Source organism: Amblyomma mixtum, chromosome 9, assembly GCF_055824585.1.
Source record: "Amblyomma mixtum isolate Tamu chromosome 9, ASM5582458v1, whole genome shotgun sequence".
NCBI lineage: Eukaryota > Metazoa > Arthropoda > Arachnida > Ixodida > Ixodidae > Amblyomma > Amblyomma mixtum.
Genome location: NC_143020.1, coordinates 54336007 through 54351379, shown reverse-complemented (window position 1 = coordinate 54351379; position 15373 = coordinate 54336007). Strand labels below are relative to the sequence as shown.

The 15373-nt window shown below is 44.9% G+C and overlaps 2 protein-coding genes across 2 annotated transcripts; both read right to left on the bottom strand.

Annotated features, from left to right (window-relative positions):
• Window positions 1-723: 723 nt before the first annotated feature.
• Window positions 724-2447, bottom strand: LOC149329061 (uncharacterized). Its single transcript, XM_089562064.1, has 2 exons — window positions 2436-2447; window positions 724-1104 (listed from the first exon to the last, which is right to left on the bottom strand). Exons 1-2 carry the CDS (start codon window positions 2445-2447, stop codon window positions 724-726), a joined length of 393 nt encoding a protein of 130 aa, XP_089418190.1.
• A 7665-nt stretch (window positions 2448-10112) lies between these two features.
• Window positions 10113-11921, bottom strand: LOC149329060 (uncharacterized). The gene is made up of 2 exons (XM_089562063.1): window positions 11910-11921; window positions 10113-10505 (listed from the first exon to the last, which is right to left on the bottom strand). Exons 1-2 carry the CDS (start codon window positions 11919-11921, stop codon window positions 10113-10115), a joined length of 405 nt encoding a protein of 134 aa, XP_089418189.1.
• Window positions 11922-15373: the final 3452 nt, after the last annotated feature.

The following is a 15373-nucleotide window of genomic DNA, read 5'->3' as shown; positions in this document are numbered from 1 at the left end:
GCAGTGTTGTCTTTCTAACCATTCCAATTTTCTGTCTGCTTTCCACTAAAACGCATTTTACAAAATTGAAGCAAAAGCTGGAATTGGACTCTCAGGACGCGACCATATCAAAATTTTTCCGTCACTTCGCGTACCCTTCATTGGAAGGCTTCATTGTGAGTTTTGACAGCTTCGAAAATTACTGCAAAATCAGTACACAAATAACTCTATGCCGTCGATCGTTCTCATGTAATGATTTGAATCAAGCGGGAGAAGCTTCGGTGTTGCGATGTCTCATTCTAGCTTCTAGAGGCGACTGTCAAGCGCTACGGTACGATAGAAAACAGCAGAAAAAAGGCCCTTAATCTCTTGGCTTTTCCCAGAAACCATCCAATAATAACCAGTTTCAGCAGTCTAATTCTCTCCCCTGTCTCCAGAAAGCTGTAAAATTTTACTTCAAGTTCCCTCGAAGTAATCAGATTACCGGTGGTGAAGTTGCGAAGTTGTGACTGGAAGAGTCGAACTATTGCGCTACCGCAGAAAAATTTTTGATCTGCATTGCAGGTGAAACTTTGTTGTGCATTTATTACAAACTTCTCTCCTGTTGCATGCCGCCGGGATGAGTATCTTCTGAGCATTCCCTGGAGCTGACGACCTGACGGTGAAGGAAGCCGAACTGACGTTTTCTCCTTCGGAGAAGTCTTCGTGACCGGCTGACAGGTACCTGTCGCAGTTGCGTAACGGCTAGCCCTTGATAGCAACACCGCCGTACTTCAGACCACCTCCGATTCCTCCTCCGTATCCAATTCCTCCGCCGTAGCCGATTCCTCCGCCGTATCCGCCTCCTCCACCGTAGCCTCCGAGTCCACTGTGAGCCACGATGCCACCTCCTCGCTGCACCTGGTCCACGTGGTGTATCGTCCTGACGACGAATACGGGTCCTGCCACAGCCTTGGAGAATCCGGGACCACCTCGCAGTAGCGTCACGCTGCTGCCAACTCCAACTCCTCCACCGTATCCACCACCGTAGCCTCCACCATAGCCGCCTCCGTAGCCCCCACCGTAGCCTCCTATTACACCGGCCACGGCGCAAGCAACCAGAGCAGACCCGATGAGCAAGGTAGGCTGTAAAGAATAGATTGAACATATCAGCACATTTTTGGAATTGTGCCCTCGGTGTCATATAAATGTGCGTTCTGAACACTATGACAGCGCCCACTCCTCTGTTGTGAACAGAGTCCGAGAGCTAAAAATCGAAGCGAAGAATCCGAAATTTCGAACAAGGTTCTGGCTAAAAGACAGAGTAGATGCCTATATGAATACAAGTAACAACATTCTCTAGCCGCACTTGGTGGTCGGCGCTTAGCACGGGGCCCCTTGATTGGGAACTCTTAGTTGAGTTTACGTTCATATCCTGCCTAATACACCTGCAAACGCTGCATAGTTGTGTCCAAATTTTAGTGCAAAGATAAAAACAGCAGTGAGCTGTACTTCAGCTTCAATCGACATATGCAATGAAAATTAAAAACTCCTATAAAACTACTAGTACAAAGGACTGCGGAGTCCTTTCGTAGCGGGTAGCTCCGCTCTAAGGCTTTTTGCGAAAGTTAATTTCCCTGTTTAATCCATAACTCCTACAGCTGAAGAAAGCCAAAAACGACAAAACAGACCACATGTACACGGGGCCGACAATAATCGTTGCTACGCTTCCCTTGCAAATCAACATCAGACAAGTTGCGGACGTTGCGGACATTAGACAAGTTGCGGTGTCTAATCCAGTGAACAGAAAGAATATTGACAAGTGCTCAACTCGCGGCCCGAGCAATTTTTAAGTAGAGTGGGGAGCGCCCTTTCTGAAGCACTGTGTTTGTTCTTAGTGCTGCTTAATTTACTACCTTAGCGCTCCATTCGGCTGTACTATCCTCGTTATGCGCTGTAAAACCTACCGCGAGAAGCTATATGCATCTCTAGACGTAATGTGACGCTTCTGCTTGCAGGCATACTCTGAAAAATTGTAATATTTTTGAGCTAACAATGTTGCAAGGTAGCAAGTTGGAGAGCAGACTTGGTCGTGAATCTTAAAGTGGTGAATGTGAGCTAGTTCTCGTTTAAAACAGACTAGATTTCTAAGCTCTTTCCATATATTTTCAAACTAATCAATATTGCACTGTACTGCATGGGAAAATTGAAATGGGAATAGGGGAAACAATGTAACAAAACATTTTCTGCGTAGAATTCTATAGCTATTTTGCATATTATCTCAATAACGGCGACACAGCATCCTTTAAGAGGCCCAATAACGACGGAAATGTCATTTACGAGTCCCACTGCTGAATGTTTCGTTTGTTTCCGCCAAATCCGGCTGCAAGCGAAAACAGACTTTCTATGTTTTCACCGCGTACGACTGACGAGTCAGAGCGGTGCAGTTACAAGCGAAAGATGGAATTTTGCCATACCAGAGTCCTCATGGCGATGTTCTTGAGCCCTGCGGTGATCTGCCTTTCTTTCATGGCTCTTTATATACCCCCTTGCCTACCCATTTATTTCTGTTCTAGTTACGCAGTCATGACGTATGCGCTAGCGTAGGAAGTGATTTGCCACCTCGCGATGTTATTCCTTGCTGGTAGAATTCCCACGAAAATTGCCTTTTTTCTTCCTTACCCTTATACAGAAGGAGAGGGCATATACATCCGTAGCGAGAGTAGAGCGGATCATAATACCGCGCTTCAGCTATTCGCACATGCAGCCTAGAGGAAGTAGCGAGGTTTCTTATGTTTATTTGTTTATGCTCAACTTACACACGGTCCCGCATGAGAGCCTCATCCCAGTTTATTTCTTCCTCTAGGCACGGAAAGCACTTCGGAGAACGGGGCGCAGTATTCTGACCTTTTCTCTTTGTATTTTGGTTTTCGGGTTGCATCTGGAGCATGCATAACCTAGCACGCGAAGGCGAGAGCCAAATCACAGCGGCGGCCGCGTTCAAGTTTCATTTTCTTTTGCAAGCGCTGTAACTGCTTGAATATAATGAATTATGTCATTCCTTTCAAAGTTTTTAGAAGACGCGGAGATTTTAAACAAAGGAAGATTGTTTAAGCGATGATTTTTACTACAAGGAAGCTAGCCAGCTTCCTGTGATTGGTATGATTGAAGCTAAGCTGCCGCACCTTAGCCTTTGCTGGTGCAACGTAACATAATTGCCAACATCGCGGCATTGCGAAAAATGATGTTTTCTTTGCCGGCGTAAACAATAGATGCCACTTGTTAAAGTTACCGACGTTCTAAATGCTGGCTTTTGTTGCTTAAATGAATTAACACGTTTTGGCGGGCTAGTTGGTTAAGCATCTTGAATAAACAGCGCGAACGAAGACGAGCACAAAAGACAAGAAAATGGACGACACAGCGCTGACTAACAACTGAGGGTTTATTGCTGATCACACAAGTATAAATACATAGATGTCGGCAGAGAGGGAAAGGTATACAAAGTGCAAAACAAAGTGCTAACCCTCAGTTGTTAGTCAGCGCTGTGTCGTCCATTTTCTTGTCTTTTGTGCTCGTCTTCGTTCGCGCTGTTTATTCAAGATGCTTAAATGAAACTCAGTGGGTATATTTCGTGGTCCTTCGAAACAAGCACGAGATTATTTTATTGATGTTAATTTTTGGGTTTAATGAAAGAATCAGCAATAATTTGCAACTAAACTAATTCAGCTACTGCAAGCTTGACCTTTGTTTATTGACTCGCCGCAAAAGAAAACGCATAACTGGGAGCTTATGTGTTTAGGTTAGATAACAACTACTCAATGATACAGAGCAGCGCGAAACGACGATAGGGTAGAAAAAAGAGGACAAACAATGCGCGGGACTATAAGCTGAGGTTTCTTTAGAAGAAAACTTCTTTAAACATCGCTGTTCTGCACCTCAAGGTGTTACACAACACCTAGAAGCCTTGCCCAATTAGCCGTTCTAGCTAATAACTACTCCAAACTAAAAATGTAAAAGCTGTTTAATCCATTTTTTTTTTCATGTCACATATGCAGGTATAACTGGCTTATCAGGCCATAAATATCTCAAAGAAAGCACATTCTAAGGTCGTTCTGGCTAATCTCAAAGCATTCAGTGTAAAGCCCAACTGCTGCAAGTTGCTACAAGCATTAAAACTGAAGTTCAAACGAGAAATCCTTTGCGATCAGGTGTGGTTTCAATTGCTTCTCGGATTCTTCGCGGGACATTCTTATTGGCTCTTCATCCGGCAGGGTGACGTATAGTCAGCTTGACATTGAACAGTTAAGGCCTTTCTGTATTAGGTAGTTGTTTAGGCGTTCAGAATCCGATGTTTCTAGCTCTAACGATCATTTTCACCAGATTGAGGGTGGAAAAAAGGTGGGTTCGTTCATTATATGCAATGGCAAAAACATTCTTTCGACACCCCAAGAAGAGGGTGTGTTCATTCTGCGAGTAAGTTCAAGGCTAAGTTTGTGCGTAAGAGCAGAAGAGCATATTGGGAGCGCAACAAAAGCGCAAGGCAATTCAATAAATAATAATATACGCGACCAAATGGCGCACTTCGCTTTGAGGCAGCGTAAGACACCAAATAAACTTCCAGAATCTGCAACTACTTGACGTGAACCGAAGCTCACTTCCAAACCACCTTCGCAATGCACCTGCGGCGATTCGCCATATGGCAATAAATTTATATGTAAAATTTTGTTAAATTTCTAACCAAAGAGTGTTGAGCCGCGATATAATTGGTGTGTACTCAAAAAAGTAAATTTTAGGGCTGGCCTCTCTTGTGAAAACAAAAACGTTTTCCTCATTCTCAGTTCCGGGAACCCGCCAAGCTTCAGTAATCACAAGCTCCAGGCCATGCGTACGGCTTATTATAACCGCTCTGATATCCTCAAGCGTGCTACTAAGGCTAATTTCGCTCTACTCCGCCTCCGCAACATGGTCTTCCTATTAATAAATAAGCACCAACAACAAAAGCAAACGAGTGGTTCCCGATATAAACTTTTTCACACTAAGTGACGAGCTCAATAAAGGCACCACCTTCCATCGCATTCGCTACTTCGTGCCCGGGTTCGGTTGCACGTAGTTAGCAAGTCCCGCAGCACCACTCTCCGATGTAATCGCAACAAAGGGAAGAACTCGGCGTCTCCTCCGCGCCGTGGGAACCCGAGCGTAAAGCTTTCGACACGTGCGTTTCGTGTATAGCCTTGGTAAAAGCGCCGCGACCCAGTTTTGACTTTTTTTTTTGCCATAGCTCGTGTTGCGCTTTACCCTCAGGAAATACCATCTCGCGCTTGCTGCGTGCGTGCATTGTTTCCGCACTAGTTAGGATAGTCAGCGAGGAAGCAATAATGAGGGAGGCTAAACTAGCAACACTGGAATGAAGCTCTGTGAGCATTCTGAGCAGTGTTTCGTTTAACATTTTGCCTTATAGGGACAGCAATGTTTAGCTCCTATCTTTTTTAGCTGTTATCTTTTATTTCCCTGGACGATTCCAAAATATGGCGTGTATTTTGTCGTGCAGTCGTAACATCTTGTTTTAGCCCCGCCGAGGTGGCTCAGTGGTTACGGCACTCGGCTGCTGGCCCGAAGGACGCGGGTTCAATCCCGGCCGCAGCGGCCTAATTTCGATGGAGGCGAAATTCTAGAGGCCCGTGCACTGCGTGATGTCAGTGCACGTTAAAGAACCCCAGGTGGCCGAAATTAGCCGTAGTCCTCCACTGCGGCGTCCGTCATACCCTGAGTAGCTTTGGGGTGTTAAACCCGAGTAAACCAAATTAAACCAAACCAAACATCTTGTTTTAGTACTCGACTCGTAAATCTTCATTTGGTGGATTTGGCAGCATTAAAGCGAACGTTTATAACAGAGCAGACTTACATCTTGTTTTAGTACTCGACTCGTATATCTTCATTTGGTGAATTTGGCAGCATTAAAGCGAACGTTTATTAGAGAGCAGACTTGGCTGAACTCGTGACGTCCAGAGTGACGTCACCGCATCGCCTGCAATGAATGAGAAAGCGACACTCTGTGACCTATACCAATGGTACCTTTAGTTTGTACAGCTTTTTTGTTTTTTTCTGTGATTCCGATTAGAATATTATTACTACCAATTAATCCCAACGAACCACCCAGAACCGCGCAACTGACTTTTTCTTTCCGGTGTTTTGTTTCCTATAAACTCTTTCCAAGCCAAAGGAAATGAATCTGTTTCTTTTAGAGAAGTTGATTGATCGCCAGAAAGATTTCTGACATCGTTACACGGCAACTACTGTATTTTTACCTTCACTCAGGAAAAGTGTATAGTCAGTGGCTCGGCGTGAACGGTTTTTTTTCTTCATACCTGTATCTTAAAAGAACTTTTTGCAGGGCTAGTTGGTAATTCATTGTAAATTAAAGGCGCCAAAAGCCACACACACGCACGCACGCACGCACGCACGCACGCACACACACACACACACACACACACACACACACACACACACACACACACACACACACACACACACACACACACACACACACACACACACACACGCACACACACACAAGAAAGAGAACGGGATAGAGCGCCACTCACAACTAGTTTATTTTGCAGAACCCAGGTACATACTTACACTTACCTAGCGCCTGCGCAAGGAACAAATTTACGCACCAATGTCTACATGATAACGAACGCTAAAAAAAAATTTTCTGCCTGATACAGAGATACAGATGTTTCGAAAGGCAGTTCGTGTGTCAGCGAAACCTCTGTATCTCTGTATCAGGCGGAAAAAAGAAGTTTTTTGAGCGTTCGTTACCATGTAGACATCGGTGCGTAAATTTGTTCCTTGTGGAGGCGCTGGCTAAGTGTATATATGTATCTGGGTTCTGCAGAATAAACTAGTTGTGAGTGCCGCTCTATCCCGTTCTCTTGCCTTGTGTGTGTGTGTGTGTGTGTGTGTGTGTGGTCTTTGGCGTCTTTACTTTACAATTCATACATGTAATATCTTGTATTCTATGTTGTCTCTAACTTGAGAGAATTGTGCTGAACGGCTACATAAAGTGTGTTTTTGCGTGATTTCGCTCATGTGTTTTTTTTTCTAAATTCTAAAAATACTGGAATTGATAAAGAGCGTCACCAACTAGAAAGCAAAGCATTTGTAGTAGTAAGGATGGAAGGATGTGGTGTTGACGTTTGTCTAAGGTATCATTAGTAATTATGACGTCGGCGATTTAATTGAAATGAGTTGGCAAAGGATAAGAGGATAAAAGCCTCCTATTTCTTTATTATTTGTCTTTTTAAATAATCAGTGGGCCGCCACACTGTGGTCGTGTTGTAACGCCAAACACCATGCACAAAAGAAATCAGGGCAGAACACTGGATACATTAGCTCAAAATACACAACGTGAGAGACATGTCGCACTCGAGGTAAGAAATATAAACAAGAGCGGAAAAAAAATCCGCGACAGTTTGGAAAAGACATGAATGAGCAATGAATGAAAAGGTACAACATGTTACCAAAAAAATGGAGTGACCGACACGCAATACTGCCGAATTCTAGTAATGCTACACAAGGCACTTTGTTCGACCGATTCATACACCGCCACAAGTGAGGCCTTTTTTTTTCTAGACCAACACTAAAACACCGCTGACTCGAACCGTGACAGGGCACAAAAACAAGCTGCAGTGAAATAAAATCCTCTACCAAGCCAAAACCAGAATCCGGCTCTTACATGATTGTTTCAGACATGGTAAGTAGCGCTAAAATGATAGCACAGAAGGAAGCGACATGACACCTCTCTTGTCCGGTTCTGTCGCTTCTTTCTGTGTATGTGTCTTTAAGCGCTAATTACCATATCGAAATCCGTAAACCAACAAACCCAAATAGTAGAACGAGCGGTGATAGTTTCGTCACAATTGAAATTGCTAAGCATCTAAACCTTTCTTAGATAAGAGTCAAATGAGAGTATTCTTACGGTCACAAAGATACTGCCTAGTTCAGAAATTCCTGAAGGCCGCTGTGTGGGCGTTTTGTTTATTGAAAGGTGTATTTTTGCAGACTTTTTAGTGTATTGCAGTCAAACTACACACAACATTCACACAAATTGCTGAAGTTCATTTTATGAACTTTTGTTTATTATAAAGCTCTCTTTTGTCACAACTTTCAGGGTAATGCACTCAAAGTACACACATGATTCACACTTCCTTTTATTCTAATAGGCTGCTGCGTGAGGTTTCTTCCTTAGAAACTGCATGAAACTCATTGTTTACAGCAGCATGACAACACCATCAGTTATTTCATAGCTCTATGCACGAGTGCCCATGTTGTGCCGACACGACATGCTCAGAGAGAATGACTGTGCTTACTTTCTACCAATTTTTCTCTCTATTGCGCGTCGTAAATTGCATACATATTTTTTTTTTCCTTTAACGCCCCATTTTTGACATTTAACATCCCATTGGAGCTTAAGTAGCGTAGTCTTTCTAGTCTTGGCCTTTATTAGCACTCACTCTTTTTTATGGAAGCTTTTTTAATGTCATTCCATTTGCCTTCGCAACGGTGTGGTAACTCTCCATGAGCCCAGATTTATTTCTTAAACCGATCACAAAGCGACTAACCCGACATCGTCACACGGAATCAGTAACACCGTGCAGCGCTCGAATCAATGCTTTTAAATACTCATTTTTTCCTCACAGAATAGCTCAATGGAATGAACTCCCACCTGAGGTTGTAAACAGCATAGATGCCATTAACAAAGTTACTTATTGATAATTGCTGAGTTGTTTTTTTTTCTTTTTCTTTTACTGTGTTCTATTACTGTTATGTTAGTTTTGTGCTATGTAATCTGCCGCGCCTCTTTTTATGTGCTTTTGCCCCTCCTGCTTGGACCCATCTTAGGGTCTGCAGTATTCTGTAAATAAAAAAATAAATATTATTTCTTTCTTAGCGCCATGGTGCGACCAGAACTGTGTGCATGCTGTTCGATTGATCACTCTATACCTCATTATATCTCCGCCTTCCTTGTGGCCTTACCATTCACATCAAAGAAACCGACGCCGTCATTGCGATGTTGCATGCCATTTTCTTCCAATTATCTATTTTTGAGCTGGATTCATTTTTTTATGTTGTAAACGGCGTTCCCTATTTGGCTCAATCACTCATTCTTCACCGGAACAGCCATCTCAGCATTGCGCGGTTCATCATGTTTCAAGGTATCAAGCTCAAGCTCATGCTAAGAAAAATACGGGCCTCCTCCTCTTAGCTAGACACAACCATGTGCCGTCTACGACACCTGTAGCTTGTCCACCATAACCAAAGAGGGAGCTGGTCTTCAGAGAAGCAAAAAAAAAGCAAGCAGGGCAGGTTCAGTGTGGCACGAGCTGAATGCGCAGTGCTCCATTTATACCGCATCAGCGCGTTAATGACGTCACCTAGCGTTTGTTCGCAACCGTGAAGGAGGTCAAAGCACTTTCGTGCCTTGCGTGATTTGCGCAATAAGCAACTATGCCTTATGTAAGCTCTCTTGATAAGAAGCTTGGTGCCCTGGAACGGCAGTTATTTACCAGTGCGAGATGCAGTTGGTTTCACTAAAGAAAACTTTCGCGTTTGCACGTAATTTTTTTTATGTCTTTTGCCAACCCAGTGCTATTTCACACATTGGTTCACATGTGTTTCTCACGTAGCCAACAACGAACCTTAATTCTATCTTTCAATTCCTGCTCTGCCGGCTGTTCGTGCTTTTGGGGCCTTGGCGTATGTCACTCTCTAGGAAGCAAACTCACTTTCACTAGAATTCGGGAGGCTGAACGTCCAACGTCCAACTTAAGATGTTCTGTGATATGTAAAAAGAAGGTTTTTTAGGCCTAGTAGTTATGAAGAGATTGAAAATATAGTAATGCGTCGTGCAGTAACCAGTCATTTTAGATCATGATTCTGACTTGAGCATTTATTGAAACATCCAAGCACTGAGATTGAAACAGGCTCAGGATCACCGGAGCAATCTTTGGAGGAAATTAGTGGTTCGTACGGTGCGAAGCTCCCAGCTATCAATCGCGTTTCCCGGCAGAAGTCTCCGATGCGAACGTGTCGTCGGACGCTGGTCGTAGCACGGACTCTCTCAGGGCTGCACCGCTTGCTCGCACTAGCGCCTAGCCCTTGAGGCCGTAGCCACCGTACTTCAGGCCACCTCCGTAGCCCAGCCCTCCTCCGTATCCGAGTCCACCACCGTAGCCGAGTCCTCCTCCGAACCCAAGACCACCTCCGTAGCCTCCGAGCCCGCTGTGGGCCACGATGGCACCTCCGCCGTGCACCTTGTCCACGTGATGTATCGTCCTGACGACGAAGACAGGTCCGGCTACAGCCTTGGAGAATCCAGGACCACCACGGAGAAGTGTCACGCTGCTGCCTACTCCAACGCCTCCACCGTAGCCGAGGCCGCCTCCGTAGCCGTAGCCACCTCCGTAGCCGTAGCCGCCACCATAGCCACCCAATCCGCCAGCCATGGCGCAGACGGCCAGAGCAGAACCGAGGATCAGGATAGCCTGCGGAGGTCATACACCGGCAGAGTGAGTTAAAGTCCGATTGCATAGCACCCCTTACCGCGTCAGATTTCTAATTCGTTGTGGACGTTGGCTGTGCGTCAGTCCAAAAGTTGTATGACTACTGTGCAGCGTTTAAGTTTTACAATCAAGAGTTAACAAAGCGTTTCAACAGCAACCGCGGGGACTGGTGCTCTGCGCTTATGTCTAAGCCGATGCTAAGCAGGAACTTTAGATAGCTGATAGCCAGCGCTCCTGCGTTGCGAGGCCTATTTAACTTCAATAGAAAAAGCTGCTTTTTTTTGTACAACTATGCATACAGGTAAAGAACCAAGTTTTTCCTCATGATTCAGGCTCTAGATGATATTCCGTAGATACTTAAAACGGCGGTGTCTCGATGTCTCGTCTTGGATTAGTTCTAAAACTGCAAAGAGCGTAAACAATGGTCTTCTAAGGAAACAACGAAAATTTAGTGGCTTTTTTTAGTGACAACCACAATTTTGAAGGCTCTACAGCTCCAATCGCTTTTTTTTCCAGCTGCATCAACAAGATCAGAGACACGGCTGTCATTTCTTGAACGCAGTGTTTGTCAGAAGGAAGATCAAAATAGTCCATGATTGACACTGTCGCAGCAGAGTTGGCCCATGTTTTAGGGCTATAAGGCAATGTGTCCACAGGCACGTATAAGCCACCCATCGCCGAGCCAAGCGGTACTAAAAAAAGAAGTGCCGCAACTGAGTCTCTACCGTTACACCGAACAGGAAAGAGGTCCGCAGATCGAACCTTCACTACCACAGTTCGCTGTTCCGAATACCAGGGGACGTGTATGACTCTACGACTGCACTTGCGAACAAGATGATCTGTGAAAACAAAGAAAGTATAGTTAGATGATATTACGCTAAGCATAAACTGAGTGTTGTGCACAAGATTGAGCTTTAAGTAAGATCTCTCAACCGAGCAACCTACAGTTAGACACAGTAAAAAATTTTTATTTCGAGCTTCTTCTTTATACCAACGCAATTTGATGCCGACGAACTAAGGTCTGTTATTTGGCCTCGGCATAATCCCTGCTCCTTATAATTAGAACCAAACAAGGGTGTTTTTTACATTTTACCTGTGTACTATGAAAACACCATCAATTTCCTCGTTAAAGAAGTTCAATACACTTCTGAACAAAGAACATTCAAAATGACTTTGCTTAACGCCGCCCGTAAAACGTCCAGTTCATCCTGTCTTTTGAAAACGACTCGTTTTAAATTCCCCTAAAGCTTCCAAAGCTTGGTAGGTGCCTCTTTCACAAAGTTTTCAGCTGGTTCATGAGAAGTACTTTATGAATAACTACGCGTATTGCACAGACCTCTCGCACTCTGTGTTGCATACAAAAGACCAGTACAGTAGCAGTCATACCAGAGACTTCATGGCGGGTTCTTGGGTGTTGAGCTCCCAAAGGGCTGTGGTGCTCTGGCTTCACCAACGGCCCTTTTTATACTCCGCCTCTACCACGTTTTCTGATACCCGTGACGTCATCGTCACGTATACAAGCTAACGAAGCCAGGTCATTTCCCGCTTCGCGCTTTTGCTTAATGCCCGGAAAGTGAAACCCCAAACCCGCCCTCTTTCACCGCATGTTACACGGTAGCGGTCGAGATTTACATAATACTGAGAGGATCACCGATTTGCCAAGATTGCCCAGCCTAGCTTACAAAGGAATGTGTCACGCTCCACTTGTTGTGTGCAGTCTAGAGAGTAAGGCTCTTGTTTGCCTTAGCCGGGAAAGGAGAACTGCTCCCGGAAAGAAACACCTGGAAGTGGCGTGCGGTTGCCCCTTTCGTGAGTTCAGTAATTCAGTTATTGTCCCTCATAGCCCATCACAAAAGCACTTTTGAATGTGGATGGTTTCAAGACATCCGATGGAACAAAAGCTTGAGGGTGCGTTTCCGTTAGGTACGACGAAATACTATTCGACGCCCTTTATGGTGTAAACGAATTCCACCTGTTCTTCAAAACAGATCTTGACATGAAAGCCGCTCCAGCAACTTTTCCAGACTTTTGCAAGCGGAAGTGTTTAACAATGTATCATATTTGTAGGCCATAAGTTACGCTAAAAAAATGTGTTTATGGCGAAGAAAGAACTTTGTGTATTATAGTTAGCACCAGCAAAGTGCGTCATCCCACTACTCAATCACTGAGAATGAAAGCAATCAGTTACCGGATTTCCCCCGCAAGTCTTAAGTCAATAGCTCATTCCATACAAGATGGTAGTCATGAAGATAAAAAATAATGAAAAGGCGTCCCTTATTCGGACACATTGCTGACACGTTTTGCAACGCATGCCTTGTAACGTTAGCTGTTAAAATCTTGTGGACTGTAACATTTTTTCGGACAGGCTAGCAAAAACGCTCAATGGGATCTCTACTGAATGAAAACTAACTTTATTGGGAAGAACCATTCCCGGGAATGAGTTCGTTTACTAACAAGCAATACTGCTTCCACTAGTGCTGGCAATTCGCTGATCATCAAGAAGCAGGCCTTGATAAATCATTCGTGTACCGCATAAGGTTGTGTCACTGCAAAGTACGTGATACAGTAGTGGACAATAAGCGCCGCATATGTGTCATAATCATCATTATCATCAGCCTTACTACGTCTACTGCAGCATAACGGTAAGAAAAATGTGTAGTATACGAGCGGTACGATGGCATCAAAAGGGTAAATGAGCGTTGCATAAGTGTTACATCAACAACGTATGGCTATAGTATAACAACTAAATAACAGCGGCGCAAAAGTATCATTAATGCTGTACAAGTCCAGTAAAAATGCAGTAGGCATTAGTGTGACGGTCTGAAAAACGGGTATGTTAATTATGGCTTCAGGGTGTGCAATCATAAGTCTCTTAAAGCGCACGTATCTTTCAACACGCTGCACCAAACTATATGGCGCAGTTGTGCCAGGCCCAGCGCTCGCGCACACGCGCCCTACCAGCCGCCATTTTCTCTCAGTTTTTGTTTTTGGATCGGGGCTCGGTTTCTCGAAGCGGGCATACCTGGCGCCCGCCCGTGAGATTGCGATCGCAACAATGGGAGGAACACCGCTCGGACGCTGCTCCGTGGGAACTGAGGCGGAAACCACTCAGCCGCGTGTTTTTCGTCTCTTGGGCGCCGTTGTTACATCCCAGTTTTATGCTGTTCATTTGTATCCTTTTTCTCATGCTGCGCCAGAGCGCCCAGTTGAGGAGGGAGCAAGAATAAAATAGCTTGAACTCCTTCTCTTAGGCTATGTGTTACATGCGCACTAAAATGCAGGATCGCTGACTTAGGAAGACTGCAATAACTTCCTGGTCACCACTACAGCGTGATGACCACGCCATGAGTCGAAACTTAAGTTGATTTATATTTGAACTCATAAGAAGCAAACTGATGTTTAAAACGAGTAATTCCTACACATGCAGTCTTCGGGCTTCATTTTTAACTCAAGCGTAGTTCGCCAATGTGAGCTGAATTCTTTACAAATAGCACTTTGTCACTCTTCGTCGTTACCCTCCTCCACACAATTTTCTTCTGTTTTGGCAGGCAAGAGGAAGTGCGCATGCGCGTGCACTCGCGGCTGCTGCGAGTGGTGGTAGATTAGAGCGGGTCAGCGGCACGGCTAGAAAGCATTCGGCGATTTCCCCGTGCGAGGCTCACTGCTTGTCTCGAGTTTTCCACCTCAGATACGTTTCGAGCGTTCCTGCTCACCGACCATGGCGGGTAGGCGATGTGAAGTGCCACGTTCCGCAATGTGGAGCCTGAACACCGGAAGTGACAGCTGCGCAAAGTTCCGGCGACTCCCTCTACCATGAAAGGTGAGCGGACAGTGACAGGCGTTCACGTTGTGTCAAGTGAATATTAATGTACAGGCGCCCGAGAAGTAAAGCGGGACACACGACCGATGGACGCATTGCTTCGCAGCGCCCTCTTGTAGCGGAAGCCCCTTCAGACTGAGAGAATGTGGCGGCCCCAACCCGCAATTTTGATGCCCGCATTACTGACAGGTATGCCTTCCGTTTCCATTATTTGTATCAGTGTGCAGCTCATCGAACTGAGCGGCGGCCGCTTACTTGAGCACAGTCAGCGCGCATGTTTCGTTCGTTGAAAGTACGGCTTGGGCAGCTGGAATATGGCAGCGCAAGAGCTTAGTCACGTGTTTTTTTTTTCCATATTTCGCGGGGTTTTTAAACGGCGGAAGAAAGTACGACACAGGAGATAAGTTGCAACATAAAAACTGCATTGATTAATTCTTAACCCTCTTTAAAACTTAGCGAAACATTGTGCGTGACTCTAAAGGGAATATTAAGCATTTTACATAATTAACCTTGGCTAATTTTCTAACTAAGTGGAATTTAAAAGCATGTTACGAGCGCAATACAACGGGAAACAATTTGTCCATTGTTTCCGCAAGTTGCAGTGCGCCGCTTGCTTCTAATCTTTGGTTCAAGTTACGTGAAACCCCCTGTACGCGGTATGAGCACGAATTATATTCGAAACGATGCTGAGAAAACTATTATTCAACTCTGCTTACAGTGACTATATGGCATCCGTTTCGCAAAGCAGACCTTGGATCTCTCAGACCGAAGTTGGACTCAGAAATTGAGGGCAAGCGGCGGAGGATCGATCCACTCAATTCAGCCGTGCAGTTCCAAGGGGCACAAAAACGGGGCGAAAAATTTTTTGTCGGGGATATATTTCTCAGGCATCCTTGGTGCTGTTGGGATATGTCTGCGGGATTCCATTGAGAGGTGTAATGAAACATGTGGCCCGATTATGGCTAGTGCGCTTGAGGTGGGCGAATAATAGGAGCAGCGATGCGCTAAATGGAATTGCGAAGACGGTGAC